The 18,059-nt window shown below is 52.7% G+C and overlaps 3 protein-coding genes across 4 annotated transcripts; 2 read left to right on the forward strand and 1 right to left on the reverse strand.

The window, feature by feature from the left end:
- Positions 1-1,157: 1,157 nt before the first annotated feature.
- On the reverse strand, positions 1,158-7,739 carry POLR1C (RNA polymerase I and III subunit C). The gene is made up of 9 exons (XM_020914006.2): positions 7,614-7,739; positions 7,423-7,494; positions 3,092-3,199; positions 2,749-2,881; positions 2,349-2,468; positions 2,110-2,262; positions 1,816-1,965; positions 1,583-1,699; positions 1,158-1,473 (listed from the first exon to the last, which is right to left on the reverse strand). The coding sequence occupies exons 1-9, from the start codon at positions 7,734-7,736 to the stop codon at positions 1,355-1,357; spliced, it is 1,095 nt and encodes a 364-aa protein (XP_020769665.1). The 5' UTR covers positions 7,737-7,739; the 3' UTR covers positions 1,158-1,354.
- An 87-nt stretch (positions 7,740-7,826) lies between these two features.
- Positions 7,827-12,841, forward strand: YIPF3 (Yip1 domain family member 3). The gene is made up of 9 exons (XM_020914008.2): positions 7,827-8,072; positions 8,686-8,883; positions 9,077-9,183; positions 11,125-11,170; positions 11,310-11,402; positions 11,548-11,679; positions 11,866-11,979; positions 12,147-12,270; positions 12,370-12,841. The coding sequence occupies exons 1-9, from the start codon at positions 7,992-7,994 to the stop codon at positions 12,516-12,518; spliced, it is 1,044 nt and encodes a 347-aa protein (XP_020769667.1). The 5' UTR covers positions 7,827-7,991; the 3' UTR covers positions 12,519-12,841.
- A 1,306-nt stretch (positions 12,842-14,147) lies between these two features.
- LRRC73 (leucine rich repeat containing 73) lies at positions 14,148-17,967 on the forward strand. Of its 2 annotated transcripts, XM_020914134.2 has the most exons (6): positions 14,156-15,381; positions 16,002-16,162; positions 16,513-16,635; positions 17,038-17,138; positions 17,286-17,511; positions 17,644-17,967. In XM_020914134.2, exons 1-6 carry the CDS (start codon positions 15,110-15,112, stop codon positions 17,712-17,714), a joined length of 954 nt encoding a protein of 317 aa, XP_020769793.1. In that variant the 5' UTR covers positions 14,156-15,109; the 3' UTR covers positions 17,715-17,967. The 2 variants fall into 2 exon arrangements, with proteins under 2 accessions (XP_070312492.1, XP_020769793.1); XM_070456391.1 differs by lacking the exon at positions 16,513-16,635 and having other exon boundaries at positions 14,148-15,381.
- The last annotated feature ends 92 nt before the right edge of the window (positions 17,968-18,059 follow it).

The following is an 18,059-nucleotide window of genomic DNA, read 5'->3' on the forward strand; positions in this document are numbered from 1 at the left end:
CTTTCGGGTTCTGGTCACTTCCCTCATGGGCCATTTCCAGAAGAAGAAAAACATGCCTTCCCATCAGAGTCTATATTGTGAGTCTCCAGTCTGTTCTAGACATCACTGGATGGCCCTATAAGCAGAGGGGACATGGCTGTGGGAATCAAGTTAATCTACACAGTGTTCACATGCTCCCTGCAGAGGCCTGGCATCAATCCAATCCACTGACCAGGCTTTTCAGTGAGAGCAAGTGAGACAGCATGGACTGAAGCTGCAGCTCTTAGCTGGTGTGGCCCCAGGTCAGGGGGCAGGAAGAGGTGAAGCTAGAAAAGACTTGGAGTCCGTGTAGCACCCTCTGTGGCACAGGCTAGGTCCGTCCCCTCTTCCTGGGTGGTGCTTTGGGCTTCCTGTCCACTGTGAAGGCCATCTCCGCATGTTTCCCTCCAGATTTATCAGCTGCCTACTCTTCTCTGTGGTGGGGCTGTGGAGGGTATAGTTGTATTTATTGTGTTGTAATATTTTTAACATCCAGTGACTTCATGCTAGAAGTTTTCTATTGTTTATATAACCTTTTTGTAGAAACATTTAACTGAAGCACATCTGCATGTCAGTAAAAATCTGTTTCATACAGAAAGGGCCCCATCTGCCTTTTTCAAACCAGTGACACACTCCAGGGTTGCTGTTACTCACAAGCATCTTGCCAAGGGGGCTGGACAGGAGAAACTGACTATAGACCTGCTCCATCAGGCCCTCTGAACTAAGAATAGCATGCTAGCCAGAGGATTTCTCTCCATGACATGTAGACCAGGCAGCCCTCGCATCCTCCCAAGTGTCGTCACTTGTGGCCACTGGACCTAATCCAGGGGGGCTGTCCAAAGAGAACTGCTGTTCTTCCTGCCTCTGTCTTGATAGCACTGTGACGACTGCCACGAAACACCCTCTTTTCTCTCAGGAACGTCCTCGTATACAGGAAATAGATGTGCAGCACATAGTATTTTTCTGTGGTCTGGTTGTGCCCCCATCTGGCATTCTCGTGGGACTTCAGAGGTACTTGACCCTGACCTGCAGTCACATCTGAGCCCAAAATTCCTAACTGCTAAATAATGCCAATCTCTTTTGAGGTGGGCCCCCATGTTTCTGGATGGAAACTGAAGAAAAGGTCTCCAAGAAAAGGATTTTTCTCTGGATGTGAGTTTATTTACACCAAGGCCTTACAAAGGCATAAAAGTCATTTTGTGGCACATTTAACAAAATGTATTGACTAAAAATAAAGCTGGAATTGCCCCAGAAAGCCCAGGGCCCCTAGTCTCTCTGGGCTCTCTGTAGCAGTCCTGTTGGGGGCAGGACAGAACCGGAAGTCCCCAGCGCAGCCTCAGTCCATCTGAACCGCGTCCAGCTCGTCCAGGAACCGCCGGCACTTCCCCATCAGCACCTTGATGGCCTCACTCACCAGCACGTCTGGTGGCAACACCCCTGTGGACTCGACAGAAACTAGGGACCGGAGAGAAACGCGCCTTACACATACTGCTAGATTCCACATCTGACCTCCAGAAAGCTGTGGCACCAAAGAACTGGCGCTGCCCCTCCATCAGAAACTCACAGATATAATGGTCTCGAACACGTGCGAGCCGTACAACCTTCTTTAGCTTCTCATTCCGGAAGACTTCCCTGCTGAAGGTATCTAGCCGGGGATTGGCAACTCTGGCCACCTTTTTACCTAATGAAAACAAACCATATTATAAATACATGAGCCCACAGCTTGAATTTCTCTCTGCTACCTTCAAAGGAAATACACTTTAGGGCCAGGCTTACACAGCATCCCAAATCCCATACCTTGGATTTCCTGCACCTCAATGACACCAGGTGAGAAGCAGCGGCTCAGCTCTACTGCTGCCTCCCCTTCCACGGGCTCCAGCAGGGTGATGTCTGGCAGGAGCCTGTAACTGGCTGTTGCCACAGGTGAAAACTTGGCATGATCTTTGCCTGGAGGAAAGAGGGCACTCAGAGCCTGGAAGGAGACCCTTCTTCACATTCCCTAAGCCACTGATTAAAGGTCCATCAGCTTTCTGCCTGTTGGGAACATCTCTATAGTCATATCTCACCAACAGTGTAATCAAAAGGTCTCACCGATGCCCTTGACACAGTGCATGAGCAGGTCAATCTCCTGGCCAGGCCGCAGCTGAGCAATGAGGATGTCGTCATGTACCGGGCGGATGGTGCCCTCCGGGAAGAGGTCAGCCTGGTTGCCCAGGGGCACCCATGTCATGTGCCTGGTGTACACTGCGTGAGGAAGCACATCACACCCGAGTCCCTAAAACTAGCGCCCACCAGCCCTCTTCCTCCCCCCCGCAGCCCCTGGTGCTCACCTTTGTGGTTGACATAGAGCTCATTGGGGTCAGAGGAGTCTTTAGCAGCGTGGGGGTTCCGAGTGCACCTGACTTGCAGCCGAAACTGCAGGGTATCTATCTCTGTGCCTTCTTCGTCTCCTGCAGAGGGAGAAGGTGGGGGCTCTCACAGAGCTAATGGCATCAGCCAGCACTGCGCCAACTGCCTAACATACATTTCTGTCATTCTCTTGGCAAACAAAGGAAGGACGAGGGCAAGTGTTCTCACAGAGGAGAGCACGGACACACCCCAAGATTGGTAATGGGCCCAGGGTCCCAAGGTAGATAACAGAGGATTCGAACACAGGCAGTCTGATTCCAGAATCCCTTTCAGAGGAGCACGGCCCCCCTTTCCCCAAATTTCATTTTCTCAAACCCTCACCTTGGTTCCGATATTCAAAGAGACGGGGGTCAGCATGAATGGGGATGAGACCCAGGCGGTGGGCGAGGATCTCGTCCTGGACGATGGACGTGTTGTTGTACACCAGGACCTTCTCCACAGCCATGGTCGGCACCTGCCCAAGGAGAGAAGACCCTGCAGTCCCCCCATCAACTCCCCCGTCTCTGGATACAGGGAGACAGAGACCTCATCCTAGAACACTTGATGAAAAGTTTACAAAGAATGAGCAGGAGGAATGCTCAGCAACACTGCAAGAACACGGCTTGAGACAATTCTCCAAGTGAGGTCCTCCCCACAGCCCAACCTTGGCCGCCGTGCCCAATACCTCAGCTAACAGAATGCGCCGAAACGCATTGGCAATGGCTGCGTCGATTCCCACCATGTCAAACTCCAATGAGCTTTCATCCATGTGTACCACATCCACGCGGAAATTCTAAAGGGACAGGAGAAACACTAAATGAAGCCTGGTCTCTATACGCAATACCTCCCCCCACCTGATACTCCCCTCAAAAACCTCCCTTTGCCCAGATGTCCCTTCATTAGACCTTACTTTCTCCCCCAATCCTTCATTAGATTTTGGAAAACCCTTCATTTTTATCTTCCATTCATTTAAAACCCTCTGCAGGGACTTCCCTGGTGGTCCAGTGGTTAATGCAGGGGGGACACGGGTTCGATCCCTGGTCCAGGAAGATCCCACACACCATGGAGCAACTAAGCCCATGAACCACAAGTACTGAGCCAGCACTCTAGAGCCCATGCTCCACAGCAAGAGAAGCCCCTGCAATAAGCAGCCCTCCCACTGAAGCTAGAGAGCAGTCCCTGCTCACTGCAACTAGAGAAAGCCCAAGCACATCAAAGCCCAAGCACAGCCAGAAATAAAATTTTCTTACAAATTCCTTAAAAAGTAAAAAAAAAATAAAACCCTCTGCAATATGGCTTCCAGCCACATTCACAGAGGCTATGTTACTAAGAACAGGCTCACATACTGCTCACCCAGTTGACACTACTCAACTTTTATCTTACTATACACCTCTATTACACCTGGCATTGTTGAGAAAAGCCTGTTTCCAAACTCAGCTGCCTTGAATTCAGAGCGCCAATCTTCTCCTCATCTGATCAATCCTTCTAAATTCACAGTCTTCTACCTACTATATAAATATTACTGTTTCCCAAGTTTTTGTCTCTCCAGGGTGACCTCGACCCTGCTCATGGTTTCAGCAATCATCTGTATGAACAACTCTTACATATATATATATTTATATATATAAAATCAGTTTGCTGGACTTCACTCACAGGAAACTGAATGTCTCAACATTCCCCTTCCCTAGACTGATTTCTCATCACTAAATGACCACCACCCATCAGAGCAGTTATTTTACACTCCCCCCTATCAGCCCATATCCAAGCAACCACCAAATTTACCTTTCGTCTCCCCTGTGCTCTATTTTCATCATCACAATCTTCGTTTCTGCCTTCAGCCTCAACTTCCCTATGCAACTGTCACAAACTGTACACCCCACAGGACAAGCCTCAAATCCTCTCTCTACCTCTAAGCCTGCAGATATGATCATACTTGCTTAAGATCTCTTCCAGAGCTCCCTATCACCTCTGGTGCCTAAAATGCACTTCAATCTTGCCTACCACTGAACTGCTTGGACACTCCTCAGCCTCTGCTCCTTGTTCAGGGCGGAACTTAGATGTCATTTCCTTCAGAAAATCTTCCATACCTCTGCTCCCCATTCCCATTCTGGATTAAGTGTGTGGGATACCCCGCCCCAAAAATCCTGACCTCCACCCCACCCCCATCATCCTTTTCTGCTTTCAGCTGCCTTTAGCACATTACACTGGAGTCATTTGTTTATGTTGGCCTCATCATACACAAACATCAGGCAAAAGGCAAAGCCACCTCTCCTTGCTCTGCACTGAATCAGATAATGCAGCATGAGGAATGACAGCAGGAACAGGAATTAAACCTTGACTACACTTTCTGACAGCTGGACAGGAAACCCTGACTAGAAACCTAACAGAGCTGGGCCGAGCATATGCAATAAGGAGACACACGCTTCTATACAACCTTCCACACCTGGTGCTTCACTCTAAGGGAAAATTAAGAGGAAAAGGGCTCTTGATGTGGTGGCTTTAGGAGACAGATGCACAAGAGAAGCTGTTATAACCAAGTGCGATCAAGATCCCACCCATCCTCCCCAAAATAAATAGACTGTCCCTAATCAAAGAAGTCAAGAGGGCCTTAGGAAGCATTACTATGAACAAAGCTAGTGGAGGTGATGGAATTCCAGTTGAACTATTTGAAATCCTAAAAGATGATGCTGTTAAAGTGCAGCACTCAATATGCCAGCAACTTTGGAAAACTACACAGTGACCACAGGACTGGAAAAGGTCAGTTTTCATTCCAATCCCAAAGAAGAGCAATGCCAAAGAAGAATGTTCAAACTACCACACAACTGCACTCGTTTCACATGCGAGCAAGATTATGCTCAAAATTCCCCAAGCTAGGCTTCAACAGTATGTGAACCGAGAACTTTCAGATGTTCAAGCTGGATTTAGAAAACGCAGAGGAACCAGAGATCAAATTGCCAACATCCTCTGGATTATAGAAAAAGCAAGAGAAGTCCAGAAAAACACTGACTTCTGCTTCAAAGACTTAAGCTAAAGCCTTTGACTGTGTGGATCACAACTGTGGAAAATTAAAGAGATGAGAATACCAGACCACATTACCTGTCTCCTGAAAAACCTGTATGCAGATCAAAAAGCAACAGTTAGAACTGAAGATGGAACAACAGATTGGTTCAAAATTGGGGAAGGAGTACGTCAAGGCTGTGTACTGTCACCCTGCTATGTAACCTATATGCAGAGTACTGGATGAAGCACAAGCTGCAGTCAAGACTGCCAGGAGAAAAATCAATAACCTCAGATATGTAGGTGACACCATCCTAATGGCAGAAACCGAAGAGGAACTAAAAGAGCTTCTTGATGAAGGTAAAAAAGGAGAGTGAAAAAGCTGGCTTAAAACTCAGCATTCAAAAAACTAAGATCATGGCATCTGATCCCATCATTTCATAACAAACAAATGGGGGAAAAATGGCAACAATGACAGACTTCATTTTCTTGGGCTCCAAAGTCACTGCGGACAGTGACTGCAACCTTGAAAGACACCTGTTCCTTGGAAGAAAAGCTATGACAAAGCTACACAGCATATTAAAAAGTAAAGACATCACTTTGCTGACAAAGGTCCATAAAGTCACAGCTTTGGTTTTTCCAGTAGTCATGCATGGATGTGAGAGAAGGTTGAGTGCCAAAGAACTGATGCCTTCAAACTGTGGTGCTGGAGAAGACTCTTGAGAGTCCCTTAGACAACAAAGAGATCAAACAATCAAACCAGTCAATCCTAAAAGAAATCAACCCTGAATATTCATTGAAGGACTGAGGCTGAAGCTGAACCTCCAATACTTTGGCCATGTAATGCCAAGAGCTGACTCATTGCAAACAAGTGATGCTGGGAAAGATTGAGGGCAAGAGGAGAAGGGGGCGACAGAGGATGAGATGGTTGGATGGTATCACTGACTCAATGGACATGAGTTTGAGCAAACTCTGGGAGATACTGAAGGACAGGGAAGCTTGGCGTGCTGCAGTCACTGGGGTCACAAACAATCAGACAACTGAGCAACTGAACAACAACAAAGAAACCACCCATTCAAGGAATTAAAGCAGGGGGGCTAGAAAGACCCTCAGGTGGGCTCCTCACTCGTGTGGACACCCGCATTCTTCTGTGAGTGTATACTTTCCTTTCTCCTTAATAAATTGCTTCTTTGTTCTCTCTACATGTCAGTTTCTGTGGTGACTTTTTTTTCGCACTCCCTGTCCAAATTACAGGTAAAATAAGAACCTGGACCTTTAATTTAGCCTGTCCCGCATCACAAGTGTGGTAGGAGAAAGACGGGCTCCAGTTAAGGAATTTACTATCAGCCTCCTGTTTGCCCTCTGAAAACAGAAGAAACAACAGAAACAAACTAAAAAGTCTATGTCTCTTGTACACATCTTGAAGAAATAATTATAGCAAGGACAAAACAAGGCAAAACCCCTCCTCTGGCTAAGTATTAAGGGATCTCCGCTTCCCCCTTTTTAGGATAAGAAAGATACATCGCAAGTGCAGAAAGGCTACTTGGGGTCAAAAGTCAGAGGATAATTCCAGGCCATAATGAGTCCTGCTCTTCCCAGAAGCCTCCACTTCCAGATCCATGTTGGCTAAGGGGTGAGTGCGCACCTCATGGGAGGGTCCTGCCTGTATGCCTTTCTACATGTACTTTTCTTTTCAATAAACTTCGTACTTTATGCTGTTACCTTCTGCCTCCTCGCCTGAATTGTTCTTGACTAGGCAGACAAGGACTAGGGACTCTAGCCCTAACTGCTGGCTCCTGTGGTCGTGATTAGGACTCCAGGTGGGGGAAGTCTGGCTTTTTCCCGGTGGGGGAAACTGACGTTTTCCCTGTGGTCACCGCTTAGTTTTCCAGCTACCGCCCTCTGCTGCTTGCTGCAAGCTGTCCTTTTCTGCTGCGCCTTGGAAATTACAAGGACAGCTTCTAAAGTACAAGTTGCTCATATCACAAAGTCCGATCCCACGGTTCCAGCTCCACCAACCTTCTCAAACCGGTCCTGGTCCCAGGCATCATCGTAGCCGGAATAGTTACCAGGAAAGTCAGTGGTATGAACCTAGAGCAAAGAGAGACGAGAATGTCCGCGAAGGGGCAGCGAGGCCAAGCCCGTCCCCACTCTGACCCCAACTCATCTCTAATTCACTCTGCTCCCGAGCTAAAGGCCAAAAGACTTACATTGCGAACCCCGAATTCCCCTAGAACCACGCGGGTTCTCATCTCCTCCACAGCCTGGGCCGCCGCCATCTTCAACTCCTCCACGTGATCAGAGTACCTAACTGATGCGTGCGCACTAATCATCCGCCTCCGTTTCTGTAGCAACGCACCACCTCCTGGAATCTTAAATATCGCGAGACTGTGCCTTGCCTCCGTCCACGTCCCCAGCTACCGGAAGTCAGTTTGAGCCAAACATCCGGGTTTCTCATTTTTTGCATTCCGGCCTATCGTACCTTTCTTTCTTGTCCCTAGACCTGTCCCTTTCTCAGACCCACGTCTCTCCCACTCCTCCGCGCGCGGGACAAGCGCGGGCTTCAGCGACGGGAGCCCTCTAGGGACATGGCAACTCCGGCGGCGCCGGCTGGCGGCGCCCGAAACGGGGCCGGCCCGGAATGGGGAGGGTTCGAAGAAAACATCCAGGTAATGGCCCCACGGCTCCGGCTGCCCGCAGCCCCAGGGCCGGCAGCCGTCCTGAAGTGTCGTGGGGATTCTCCCTCAGAGCCTGGAAGTCTGGTCTATTTGCAGCACTTTTTCCCTTCTTTGAGTCTTCGTGCACAAGAAAGGCAGTGGGACTAGTGCTGATCTTAAAGGTCCAGGCTCCTGCCAGGGGCCTTAGGTATCTGGGCCCAATTGTTCTTGCTTTCCACAAGTTAAAGAAAGTCAGTCGGAGTCAGGCATGGCGGGAGGCGGGAGTGGGCTTGGGGGGTGGGTGGGATTCACTAGCCAAAACCACACTTTGTGCGTATAGCCTTGTTTTGGGGTTGGGAGAGATGAAGGAAATGGCCAGTTTGCAGCCCTTTGGGGCCTTGGTAGGGAACGTAGGAAAAAGCCGTGTATGGAAGATAGGGACTAGGTTCCGCAGGCTAGAACAGAGAACCAAGCAGGGGTTCTGAGGCCAAATGAGGGGAAGAGAGTGGCATGATCTGTGGTGATTTCAAGTCCTATCCCCTAGCCCCAAACCGTGTGGTGAACAGAGAAAGACAACTGGATGAAGCAGAAAGGTCCTGCCCTCTAGGATCTGTTGTCTTCACAGGGTGGGGGCTCAGCAGTGATTGACATGGAGAACATGGATGATACCTCCGGCTCCAGCTTCGAGGATATGGGTGAGCTGCATCAGCGCCTGCGTGAGGAGGAAGTGGATGCTGATGCAGCTGCTGCTGAAGAAGAGGATGGGGAGTTCCTGGGGATGAAGGGCTTTAAGGGCCAGCTGAGCCGTCAGGTGGCTGATCAGGTAAGCAAAATTGGCTCCTTGACAGGTGGAAAAGTATACCCAGGAGGCCTCTGGTTCTGGAGTTGGTGTTGGTGAAGTTCACCCCAGGTTGTCCAGTTCGAACCATGTTGAAATCAGATAAAAAATAAGTAACAGAGCATAGAGCCAAGAGTGTGACAGTACCCTTCCACCTCACCCATCTTCCTTGCTATAGATGTGGCAGGCAGGGAAGAGACAAGCCTCCAGAGCCTTCAGCTTGTATGCCAACATCGACATCCTGAGACCCTACTTTGATGTGGAGCCGGCCCAGGTGCGAAGCAGGTGAGGATCCTCCTCCTGACAGAAGCTGCCCTAACACCTAGTCCTTCATCCAAACTACAACGGGACGTCAAGCCCTTAGACTCCCCTCGTCATGACCCAGCCACACCATACCTCTTCTCATGGAACAGAGCATGGTGATAACACACTGCCTTCCTCCTCTGCTCCATCTGATAAACTACTCGTCTTCCCTCAAAGCCTGGCTCAAACGTCACTTCCTTTGCTCCCCATCCCCACTTTGTCCTTTCCTGGTGCTCCAGTAGGGCTCTGCACTTCTAACAGGTAACACTTAAGCAGTGCTGTACTTTCTTATTCCTGGGTCTCTCTTTCCAAAGACTTCCTCAGAAGTAGGCTCTGTTTTGTTTACTTTTTAATTCTCAGGACCAGAACAGTCTCTGAATCTGAATATTAGTACATAGTTGTTGAATGACTTCAAGAACTGGATTTAATCTTTGCTTGGTTCTTCGTTCATCCTTTAATTCAACTAGTGTTTATCAAATACCCACTACCACTTAGCAAGTATTTACTAAGCTTTGGCTATGCATCAGGCACTGTAGTAGTTGTGTCTGGGAGCCTTAGACACAAGACGGGACACCTTACGCTCAAGGGCAGCCCTCAAGCATTCATTTGCCATGAAGGGACACACCCAGGAGGGACCCCTAACCCAGGGTTGGCTGGAGGGTTGGACAGGGCAGCTTTCTGAGAAGTAAAATCCAGTCCAGATCTAAGGTTCTATTAGGAGCTACTCACTCAAGAAGTGGGAAAGTTTTTGGTACTTCTCTTTGTCTTGCCTGAAAGTTTATGTTTTTTTTATTTTTTATTTTTTCATTTATTTTTATTAGTTGGAGGCTAATTACTTTACAATAATGTAGTAGTTTTTGCCATACATTGACATGAATCAGCCATAGATTTACATGTGTTCCCCATCCTGATCCCCCCCCCCCCCCCCCCCCCGCCTCCTTCTCCATCCCATCCCTCTGGGTCTTCCCAGTGCACCAGCCCTAAGCACTTGTCTCATGCATCCAACTGGGCTGGTGATCTGTTTCACCCTTGATAGTGTACTTGTTTCAGTGCTGTTCTCTCCGAACATCCCACCCTCGCCTTCTCCCACAGAGTCCAAAACTCTGTTCTGTACATCTGTGTCTCTTTTTCTGTTTTGCATATAGGGTTATTGTTATCATCTTTTTAAATTCCATATATATGCATTAGTATACTGTATTGGTGTTTATCTTCCTGGCTTACTTCGCTCTGTATAATGGGCTCCAGTTTCATCCATCTCATTAGAGCTGATTCAAATGAATTCTTTTTAATGGCTGAGTAATATTCCATTGTGTATATACCATAGCTTCCTTATCCATTCGTCTGCTGATGGGCATCTAGGTTGCTTCCATGTCCTGGCAATTATAAACAGTGCTGTGATGAACATTGGATACACGTGACTCTTTCAGATCTGGTTTCCTCGGTGTGTATGCCCAGGAGTGGGATTGCTTTGCCTGAAATTTTAATACCACTTCAAATACATTTCTCAGGAAAATTCTCAGTGGTATCGGGAGGGATGATAAGTAGGAAGAGGCAGGGGGCACCCTGGTTCTCTCAAGTGACAACTTTCCTTCTAAACATTTTTATCTTTACATCTCTGCTGAGGTTCCCCTTTTAAAGGGGAACAGGTCACATAGGTAAATGGCCAAGCCCTCCCAAAGGCCTAGGGGGCTCTGTGGATTCTCCATATTGCTGCTGCATCAGTCGGCACAGCGTCAGGGCTGCTCTTCCTGGAAGCATTTTCAGGGGCAGGGTAGTGATTTCCTCGTTCATCTGTCTTTACTACCCTCTTCTTCCTTACCATCCAGCTTGTTCTCTTCAGTCAGTGAGATGAGTAAGACCAGGCTTTCCAGAACCTCATAGCCGAGTGCCTCATCTGCTTTCCTCTCTCTTCTCCCCTCCCAGGCTCCTGGAATCCATGATCCCTATCAAGATGGTCAGCTTCCCCCAGGTGTGTAGGGGGGTGTAGCATGTCTGGAAGAGCCGGGGGAGGAACTAGGGCAGAGGGTAGGGCCACGAGGCAAAGCCCGGGAAGACATCAACAGAAGAGCCATTGTACCCCCCGCCTGAATGAGTTGGTATATTGACAGAAAATCGCAGGTGAGCTCTACGGACCTCTCATGCTTGTCTTCACGCTGGTGGCCATCCTCCTCCATGGGATGAAGACATCTGACACCATTATCGTAAGCAGGACAGAGGACTTTTGGGGGGGTAGTGACTGAAGTGAGTTGAAAGCTGCCCACAGAGACATGGTGGATAGAAGGAGGAGGCCTTGGGCTAGACTGAGACCAGGGGCCTCACAGGACTAATAGAGCCTTCACCCCACAGCGGGAGGGCACCCTGATGGGCACAGCCATTGGCACCTGCTTTGGCTACTGGCTCGGCGTCTCGTCCTTCATTTACTTCCTCGCCTACCTGTGCAACGCGCAGATCACCATGCTCCAGATGCTGGCACTGCTGGTAAGGAGTCCAGGACAGTGGTGGGCAAGTGTGATCTAAAAGAGTACCCAGGCTCTGGTCTGCACCTGTCCTAGGGCCCCAGGGCCTGCAATGGGGTGAGTTGGCCAGTGGACCATTTATTTTTCAAGGTCCCCACAAGGCCAGCTCAGTCTGAGCGACTTTCCTCTCCACCATCCTCCTTCCTAGGGCTACGGCCTCTTTGGACACTGCATTGTCCTGTTCATCACCTATAACATCCACCTGCATGCCCTCTTCTACCTCTTCTGGCTGCTGGTGGGTGGGTTGTCCACCCTGCGCATGGTAAGCTGGGCAGGAGGTTTCTCGGGGTGGGCTGCCCTACTAGGGAGTAGGGAAAACAGGTCAAAGCTCAAGTCCAATCCCACAAAGAGTTTCTGCTCTGGGTAAGAGTGGCTCCCTCACGCCACTCGCTTGGAGCAGGCCTCTGAGCTCTGTTCCTGTTGCCCAAGGTGGCAGTGTTGGTGTCACGGACCGTGGGCCCCACACAGCGGCTGCTCCTCTGTGGCACCCTGGCTACCCTGCACATGCTCTTCCTGCTCTACCTGCATTTTGCCTACCACAAGGTGGTAGAGGGTAAGTGACAGGAGTGCCTGGCTGCAGGGAGGGGGAAGGACCACTGCCTCGGCCAGGGCCCTGCCAACCCTCGCTCACTTTCCATCCTCCTCCTTTCAGGGATCCTGGACACGCTGGAGGGCCCCAACATTCCGCCCATACAGAGGGTCCCCAGAGACATCCCCGCCGCACTACCTGCTGCCAGGCTTCCCACCACTGTGCTCAACGCCACAGCCAGGGCTGTCGCCGTGACCCTGCAGTCACACTGACCCCACCTGAAATCCCCGGCCGGCCCCTTGCCCCCAGCGGTGAAGCGGAGGAAGATTAAAGGACAGTACTGATGACGTGTGTCTCTTTGATGGGGTCTGCAGCTGCCACAGAGCTGTAGCCACTCAAGTATCTCCTCGATGCTTGTCGGGCTTCTGGGGGCACAAGGCCAGGAACTCCTGGCCAGGACTGCAGGGTTCTGCAGCCAGTGCAGAAAGTGGGTCAGCTCCTCGGAGGCCCTCTCACCACCTACCCCTTCCTTCCTCTTTCTCTCTCCCACATTGTCTTGCTAAATATAGACTTGGTAATTAAAATATTGATTGAAGTCTGGGACTGCAGCTACCCATTCCAGTGGTCTTCCGTGCCATCCTGCTTCTTGTGCACTTCCCTATTCTGTCAGTGGTGGTCATGTCACATGTTCCTCCCTTAAGTATACCCCTGTGCGAGCAGAATGAAAGTCAGACAGCCCAGGGACTTCCCCTGGCACACTGCAGGGGGCATGGGGTCAGTCCCTGGTCGGGGAACTAAGATCCCACAGGCCACATGGCATGGCCAAAAATATTAATAATAAAGTGGGACAGTCCAGACTACATTGAGTACATTGAAGGCTGCCTGTCCCCGAGGCAGAGGAAATGAGAATCCAAGCAGCAGCATGGAGGCCTTAGCTCAAGAACCATGAATCTGATGGAACAGTGCGCCCAACTTGACTTTGGGTTCCGTCTCACTCTTGGGATGCCTATGGAGCAGTGACAATTGGACACAACTTTCCAGATGCAACCCCATGTCATAACAAGGTCCTTTGGCACCTGGGTCATTTTGTAAGGATAATCTTCCTGTGGGAGCTCACATCTGAAGTCAAAGTTGGCTTCGGCCTGGTTATACAGGGCCAGAGCAACAAAGCTTCCTTCAGTTCTCTCAGGGTTAAAAGCAATAACCACCCCAAGCACAGCAGATCCACCCCCTCTAGCTGTTTAATCTGTTCCAGCTAAGGAGTTACTTAGGGTAGTTAATGGAAGGAACAGGATCCTTGGCCTCCCTTCACTACTTTGTGTGATGCATTTTTTAAAAATTCATTACCCTAGTAAATCTGGGTCAGCATTTCTCCTTTCTAATAAGGGAACTAAGAAACACATCCTTAGGGTTTGCGCTATATGACCATATGGGAAGGTCCCTACACAGTTACCAGTGGAGCAAGTTGTAAGTGCACTGCCTGTGTTAAGCAGTGTGCCCTTACTGAAAGCTCCAGCCACCATCCACAGCGGCAAAACCACTCCAGGCTGCCATCCTGGCACCCCTTTCATTTTGGCCACTCCAGTCTCCACGGGTACTGAGAACGTCAGAGCATCAGCAGTGCCCTGATCACCTGGAAAGGAGCTGCACCAGCACCTTGCATCTACCTGCAGCTCACCTACTCCAAGGACCCTTTGAGGGTTCCACTGGGCCTGTTAACTCAGGCCGTCTCAGCTGGGACGGGACCCTTGGGGGCCCTCGCTGCAACGCAGCCATCATGGCAAGGGGCACGCGGCTGGAGTTCCCACGCACGCGACGCCTCTCGTCGCGCGGGCGGGGCGAGGCGCAGATTAAAGGGCCCTAGGGACCGTGCTGCGATTCATGGGGTAGCAAAGAGTCGGTCACGACTGAGCAACTGAACTGAACTGAACCGAGGGACCTCGAAACTGGATGGCGGAGCCGGTAGGCGACGGGGAGAGAGGCGTGCCCTGGATCCGGGCAAAAGCACAACGAAAAAATGAGCAAAAGGACCCAATACACTACTAGTCTCAAACGCCATCTCCACGTGACGTACCTCTATTCTCCCCTCCCCATCCCCTGCCCGACCCAGGCTTCCACCCGGCTACCTACTCTCCACCTGTCGTCTGGCCCCACACCCAGACGTTCAGGCGTCCCCACCTGAACGCCGGGTGTGCGCAAACCTCCCGGGCCCGCGTGGCCTAGGCCGGGCAGGGGGCGGGGCGAGCGGTGGTGACGCGACCGTTGCCATGGGAACCCGCCGCCCGCTCCGGCTCAGCAGCTTCAGCCGGAGCTGCAGCCCGTCGCCCGCTGCCCGCCTGCCGGCCCGCCGGCCTGCCCGCCTCGGGCTCTCCCTGCGAGGCGGTAGGGGGAGCGGGGCTGGAGGAAGGGAGAGAGCAGATGCGGCCTCCGAGCGGAGACTGGTCCTGCGCGTCCTAAGCTGAGGTCCCTGAGCCGCCGCCACAACCGCGAGGGACGAGGACCATCGCGGAGCAGCGCCCGCCCGACCCCGGAACGCGCCCCCCGGCCAGTCGCCCAGACACGGACCGCACGGTCCGTCCCAGCTCCAGCGCCGCGCGGTCTCAGCCCGGCCGGCGACCTCGGCGGCTCCGCAATCCCGGCCGGCCCCGGCCCCGGCGCTCCTCTCCGCCGCCGCCGCCCCCGCCGCCACCGCCCCCGCCACCCCTACCGCCGCCGCCGCCTCCTGCGCCTCTGCCGCCCCCGCTACCCCCTCTGCGTCCGCGACCCCAGCCCGGGCCCCGACCCCAGCCCCGACCCCGCCCGCGGCCCCGCCAACCTCGGCCGCGGCCCGGGCCCCGGCCCCGGCGGCCCAGCCGTGGGTACGATGCTGCCCAGCTCCATCCAGATTTCGGGGGAGCCGCTGTCAGGAGCCGAGGTGCGGGACATCTGCCGCGGCCTGCGCGACAACGCCGTGCGCCTGCTCTCACTGCGCGGCTGCCGTCTCTGCGACCGCGACTTCGGCCGAATCTGCCGGGCCCTAGCCGGGGCCACGTCCCTGGCGCAGCTCAACCTTAACCTGGGCGTCGTGTCCAGCCCCAGCCGCATCAAGCAGCTGGCGGAGGCGCTGCGGACCAACCGCTCCATCCAGTCCCTCTTGTGAGTGTGCTCTCTCAAAAGGGGGTCCTGGGCACCACACCCCTTCCTCGCACTCCTCTTGCCACCTCCTGTTCCTTCCCACACCTCCTTGTACCTGTCTTTGCATTTGACCTACCTTCTCACCCCTTATTCACGCACCTCTTCTCTCTAACCATACCTCCACCACACCCTCTAAGCTCCTGCTTCATCTCCAGACTGTGAACACCAGCCCCACCCCAAGTGAGCCAGGATACCCACCCCCTTCCTGGCAGGGTCGGCGTACCGCCCAACGTGATCACCCCAATGACTTCTCCAGGGCAGCTGCTCAGTCCACAAAGAAGGAATCCTCCCCTGAGAACTAGATCCCTGCCCATACATTCTGTCCAAAATACCACCCCCACACGCTCCTTCTCTGTGTTCTGATGTGGAGCCTAGTCCCTGCCCTGGAAAAGAAGCCACATTCCTCTTCTAACTGCATTCTTTCAGAATCTAGAATTTTCTTCCTTCCCAGGGCTCTCCCATGTGCTGTGACCAAATGTCCTCTTCACCTCTAGGGCTCACCATCAGGGAGGGTGCCCCTTCCCCCTTACAGACAGGGTTGATGATGGAAGTAACCTTTGCTCTCTGCTCTTACCCCCCAGCCTGCATGGGAGCCCTCTGACAGACGCGGGGCTGGCCTTGTTGAATCCAGCCCTGGCCCTCCACCCTGCCCTTGTGGCACTGGACCTGGGGGACTGCATGCTGGGTGATGAAGCCATCAACCTCATCTGTGGCCTCCTCCCGCCTGACGGGGCCAAGTCCGGTGAGCAGGGGCCCTGCTGAGGGCAAGGGCTGATGTGGCCTTGATGAAAAGCGAAAAACTAAGTGCAGAGGGGAGGGGGCCTGGCCCAGAGAAGAGGGCTCTGACTGTATGGGTGAGAATGTTTCTCAGATCCTCTCAAGGAGGAAGGGTTGGGGCCGAGCAGGATGAAGACACAGGAATCCAGGCTACAGAGGGCAGGAAGGGCATGGGGCTCTAATGTCCCTGAAGCTCTGTGGAGAGGTTGGCATGGCTCTCAGTCACCAGGGACACCCCAAAGATCCCCAGGTCGGGGAGGGGTTGGAGAAAGGCCTGACCCTCCCCATCCTGGCTCTCACTATGACGCTGCCCAGGCTTGAAGGAGCTGACACTGAGCGCTAACCCCGGCATAACCCCTAAGGGCTGGAGCCGCCTCGCCATTGCCGTGGCCCACAGCTCCCAGGTCCGCGTGCTCAATCTGGACTACAATCCCCTGGGTGAGACTCATAAAAGTCCCTTTTGATTCTCATCACTCCCCTCACCCCACCTGCAAGAACCTGGGATCATCAGTTGCCATAGTAACCACCACACTGGGGAAGGAAAGGAAAAAGAGGGTTGTGGGTGGAAGTACAGAAGCCACCAGTGTGGAGGGCCAGCTGACCAACAGTTAGATCAGAGCATCCATCACTACCCCCGAGGCCTAGCTGGCTTCATTCATTCACTGGCCAGTCACAATGCTTCCCTCCTGGCCATCTACCAGTTGCCAGCCTTTCCTGGCCTGAGGTGGGATCTTAGGTGTTTAGGGTGATGGGGAGGCTGTGGGGAAGAGTTAGCGGGCCTGCAAATGACTGCAGGTGAGTGTGTGTGGGTGTGGGTGTGTGTGTGCGCTGTCTCCCCAGGTGACCACGTGGCAGGGATGCTGGCTGTAGCTGTGGCCTCCAGCCGCACCTTAGAGGTCCTAGACTTGGAGGGCACAGGGCTCACCAACCAGTCAGCGCAGGTGAGAAGTCTTGACGTTGGGGGATGGACCAGGGGTTGAGGTTAGCCTCAACATCCATCCTGTGGACACACCAAAGGGGTGGCAGCTTGGAGCCTGCAGGAGCCTCCTTAACTGCCTTCATCCTTTTCCGTGTTCTTCCCACCACAGACCCTGCTGGATATGGTAGAAAATTACCCTACAGCTCTGCGGAGTCTGGTGTTGGCCGAGAACAGCATTAGCCCGGAGCTGCAGCAGCAGATCTGCGACCTCCTCTCTGAGGGGGAGGAGGAGGAGGAGGAGGTGGCAGGAGGGCCTGGCGACACCCAGGAACGAGAGCGAGCACGGCAGCCTGCTGCCCACCAGAGGGGCAGCAGCTCCTGGACAGGTCCCAGTGGTAAGAGCCCCCAGGGGTTGATCGGAGGCTTGAGACCAATTAGACGGGGCATGGGAAACTTAGGCCACTTCTGCCTGTGGTCCCCAGAGGAGGGATGCATGGTGGTCTAAACACCCCTCTGCCCTTCCACAGATCCCAGCTCTCAGATGGTGCTTATGACATCAGGACTAGGGGACAGTCTGTTGGCTGAGACTGAGATGTGACTCTCCGTTTCTGCGCATCATTACATTTGTGTCTCCAGCACTTTGCCCCAGATGTCAGGGTCAGACCCTGGGGCTTGTGGATAGGGGGTGGTGCCTGGGGCTCTGGCAGCTCCTGGTGGTGTGGTGGGAGGCTCTGGAGGCTGTGACTCAACAAAATCCTCGGGAGCACTGGAACCCAAGGCAGTGCCTCTGGACTTGTTGGCAGCTCTGGCTGCAGCCCGCTGGCTCGGAAGAGATTTTATGAACTCTATAACCTGGTGTGTGGCTCTGGTCACTGGGGGATGGCAGTAGGGGAGGAGTTGGAAATACCTCTAGACATCACTAGGTGGCAGTGCTACCCTATGG

Source organism: Odocoileus virginianus, chromosome 27, assembly GCF_023699985.2.
Source record: "Odocoileus virginianus isolate 20LAN1187 ecotype Illinois chromosome 27, Ovbor_1.2, whole genome shotgun sequence".
Lineage (NCBI taxonomy): Eukaryota > Metazoa > Chordata > Mammalia > Artiodactyla > Cervidae > Odocoileus > Odocoileus virginianus.

Bases quoted from the DNA above. Each gene is read 5' to 3' on its own strand.
- POLR1C (XM_020914006.2), bottom strand. From the start codon at position 7,736: ATGATTAGTGCGCACGCATCAGTTAGGTACTCTGATCACGTGGAGGAG. The intron at 3,200-7,422 runs GTTGGTGGAGCT...CTGTCCCTTTAG, and splicing joins ACCAGGACCGGTTTGAGAAG to AATTTCCGCGTGGATGTGGT. The intron at 1,474-1,582 runs GTGAGTTTCTGA...TCCGGTCCCTAG, and splicing joins TGTTCGAGACCATTATATCT to TTTCTGTCGAGTCCACAGGG.
- YIPF3 (XM_020914008.2), top strand. From the start codon at position 7,992: ATGGCAACTCCGGCGGCGCCGGCTGGCGGCGCCCGAAACGGGGCCGGC. The intron at 11,171-11,309 runs GTGTGTAGGGGG...GTATATTGACAG, and splicing joins AGATGGTCAGCTTCCCCCAG to AAAATCGCAGGTGAGCTCTA. The intron at 11,680-11,865 runs GTAAGGAGTCCA...CCTCCTTCCTAG, and splicing joins TCCAGATGCTGGCACTGCTG to GGCTACGGCCTCTTTGGACA.
- LRRC73 (XM_020914134.2), top strand. From the start codon at position 15,110: ATGCTGCCCAGCTCCATCCAGATTTCGGGGGAGCCGCTGTCAGGAGCC. The intron at 15,382-16,001 runs GTGAGTGTGCTC...CTTACCCCCCAG, and splicing joins CGCTCCATCCAGTCCCTCTT to CCTGCATGGGAGCCCTCTGA. The intron at 16,636-17,037 runs GTGAGACTCATA...CTGTCTCCCCAG, and splicing joins TCTGGACTACAATCCCCTGG to GTGACCACGTGGCAGGGATG.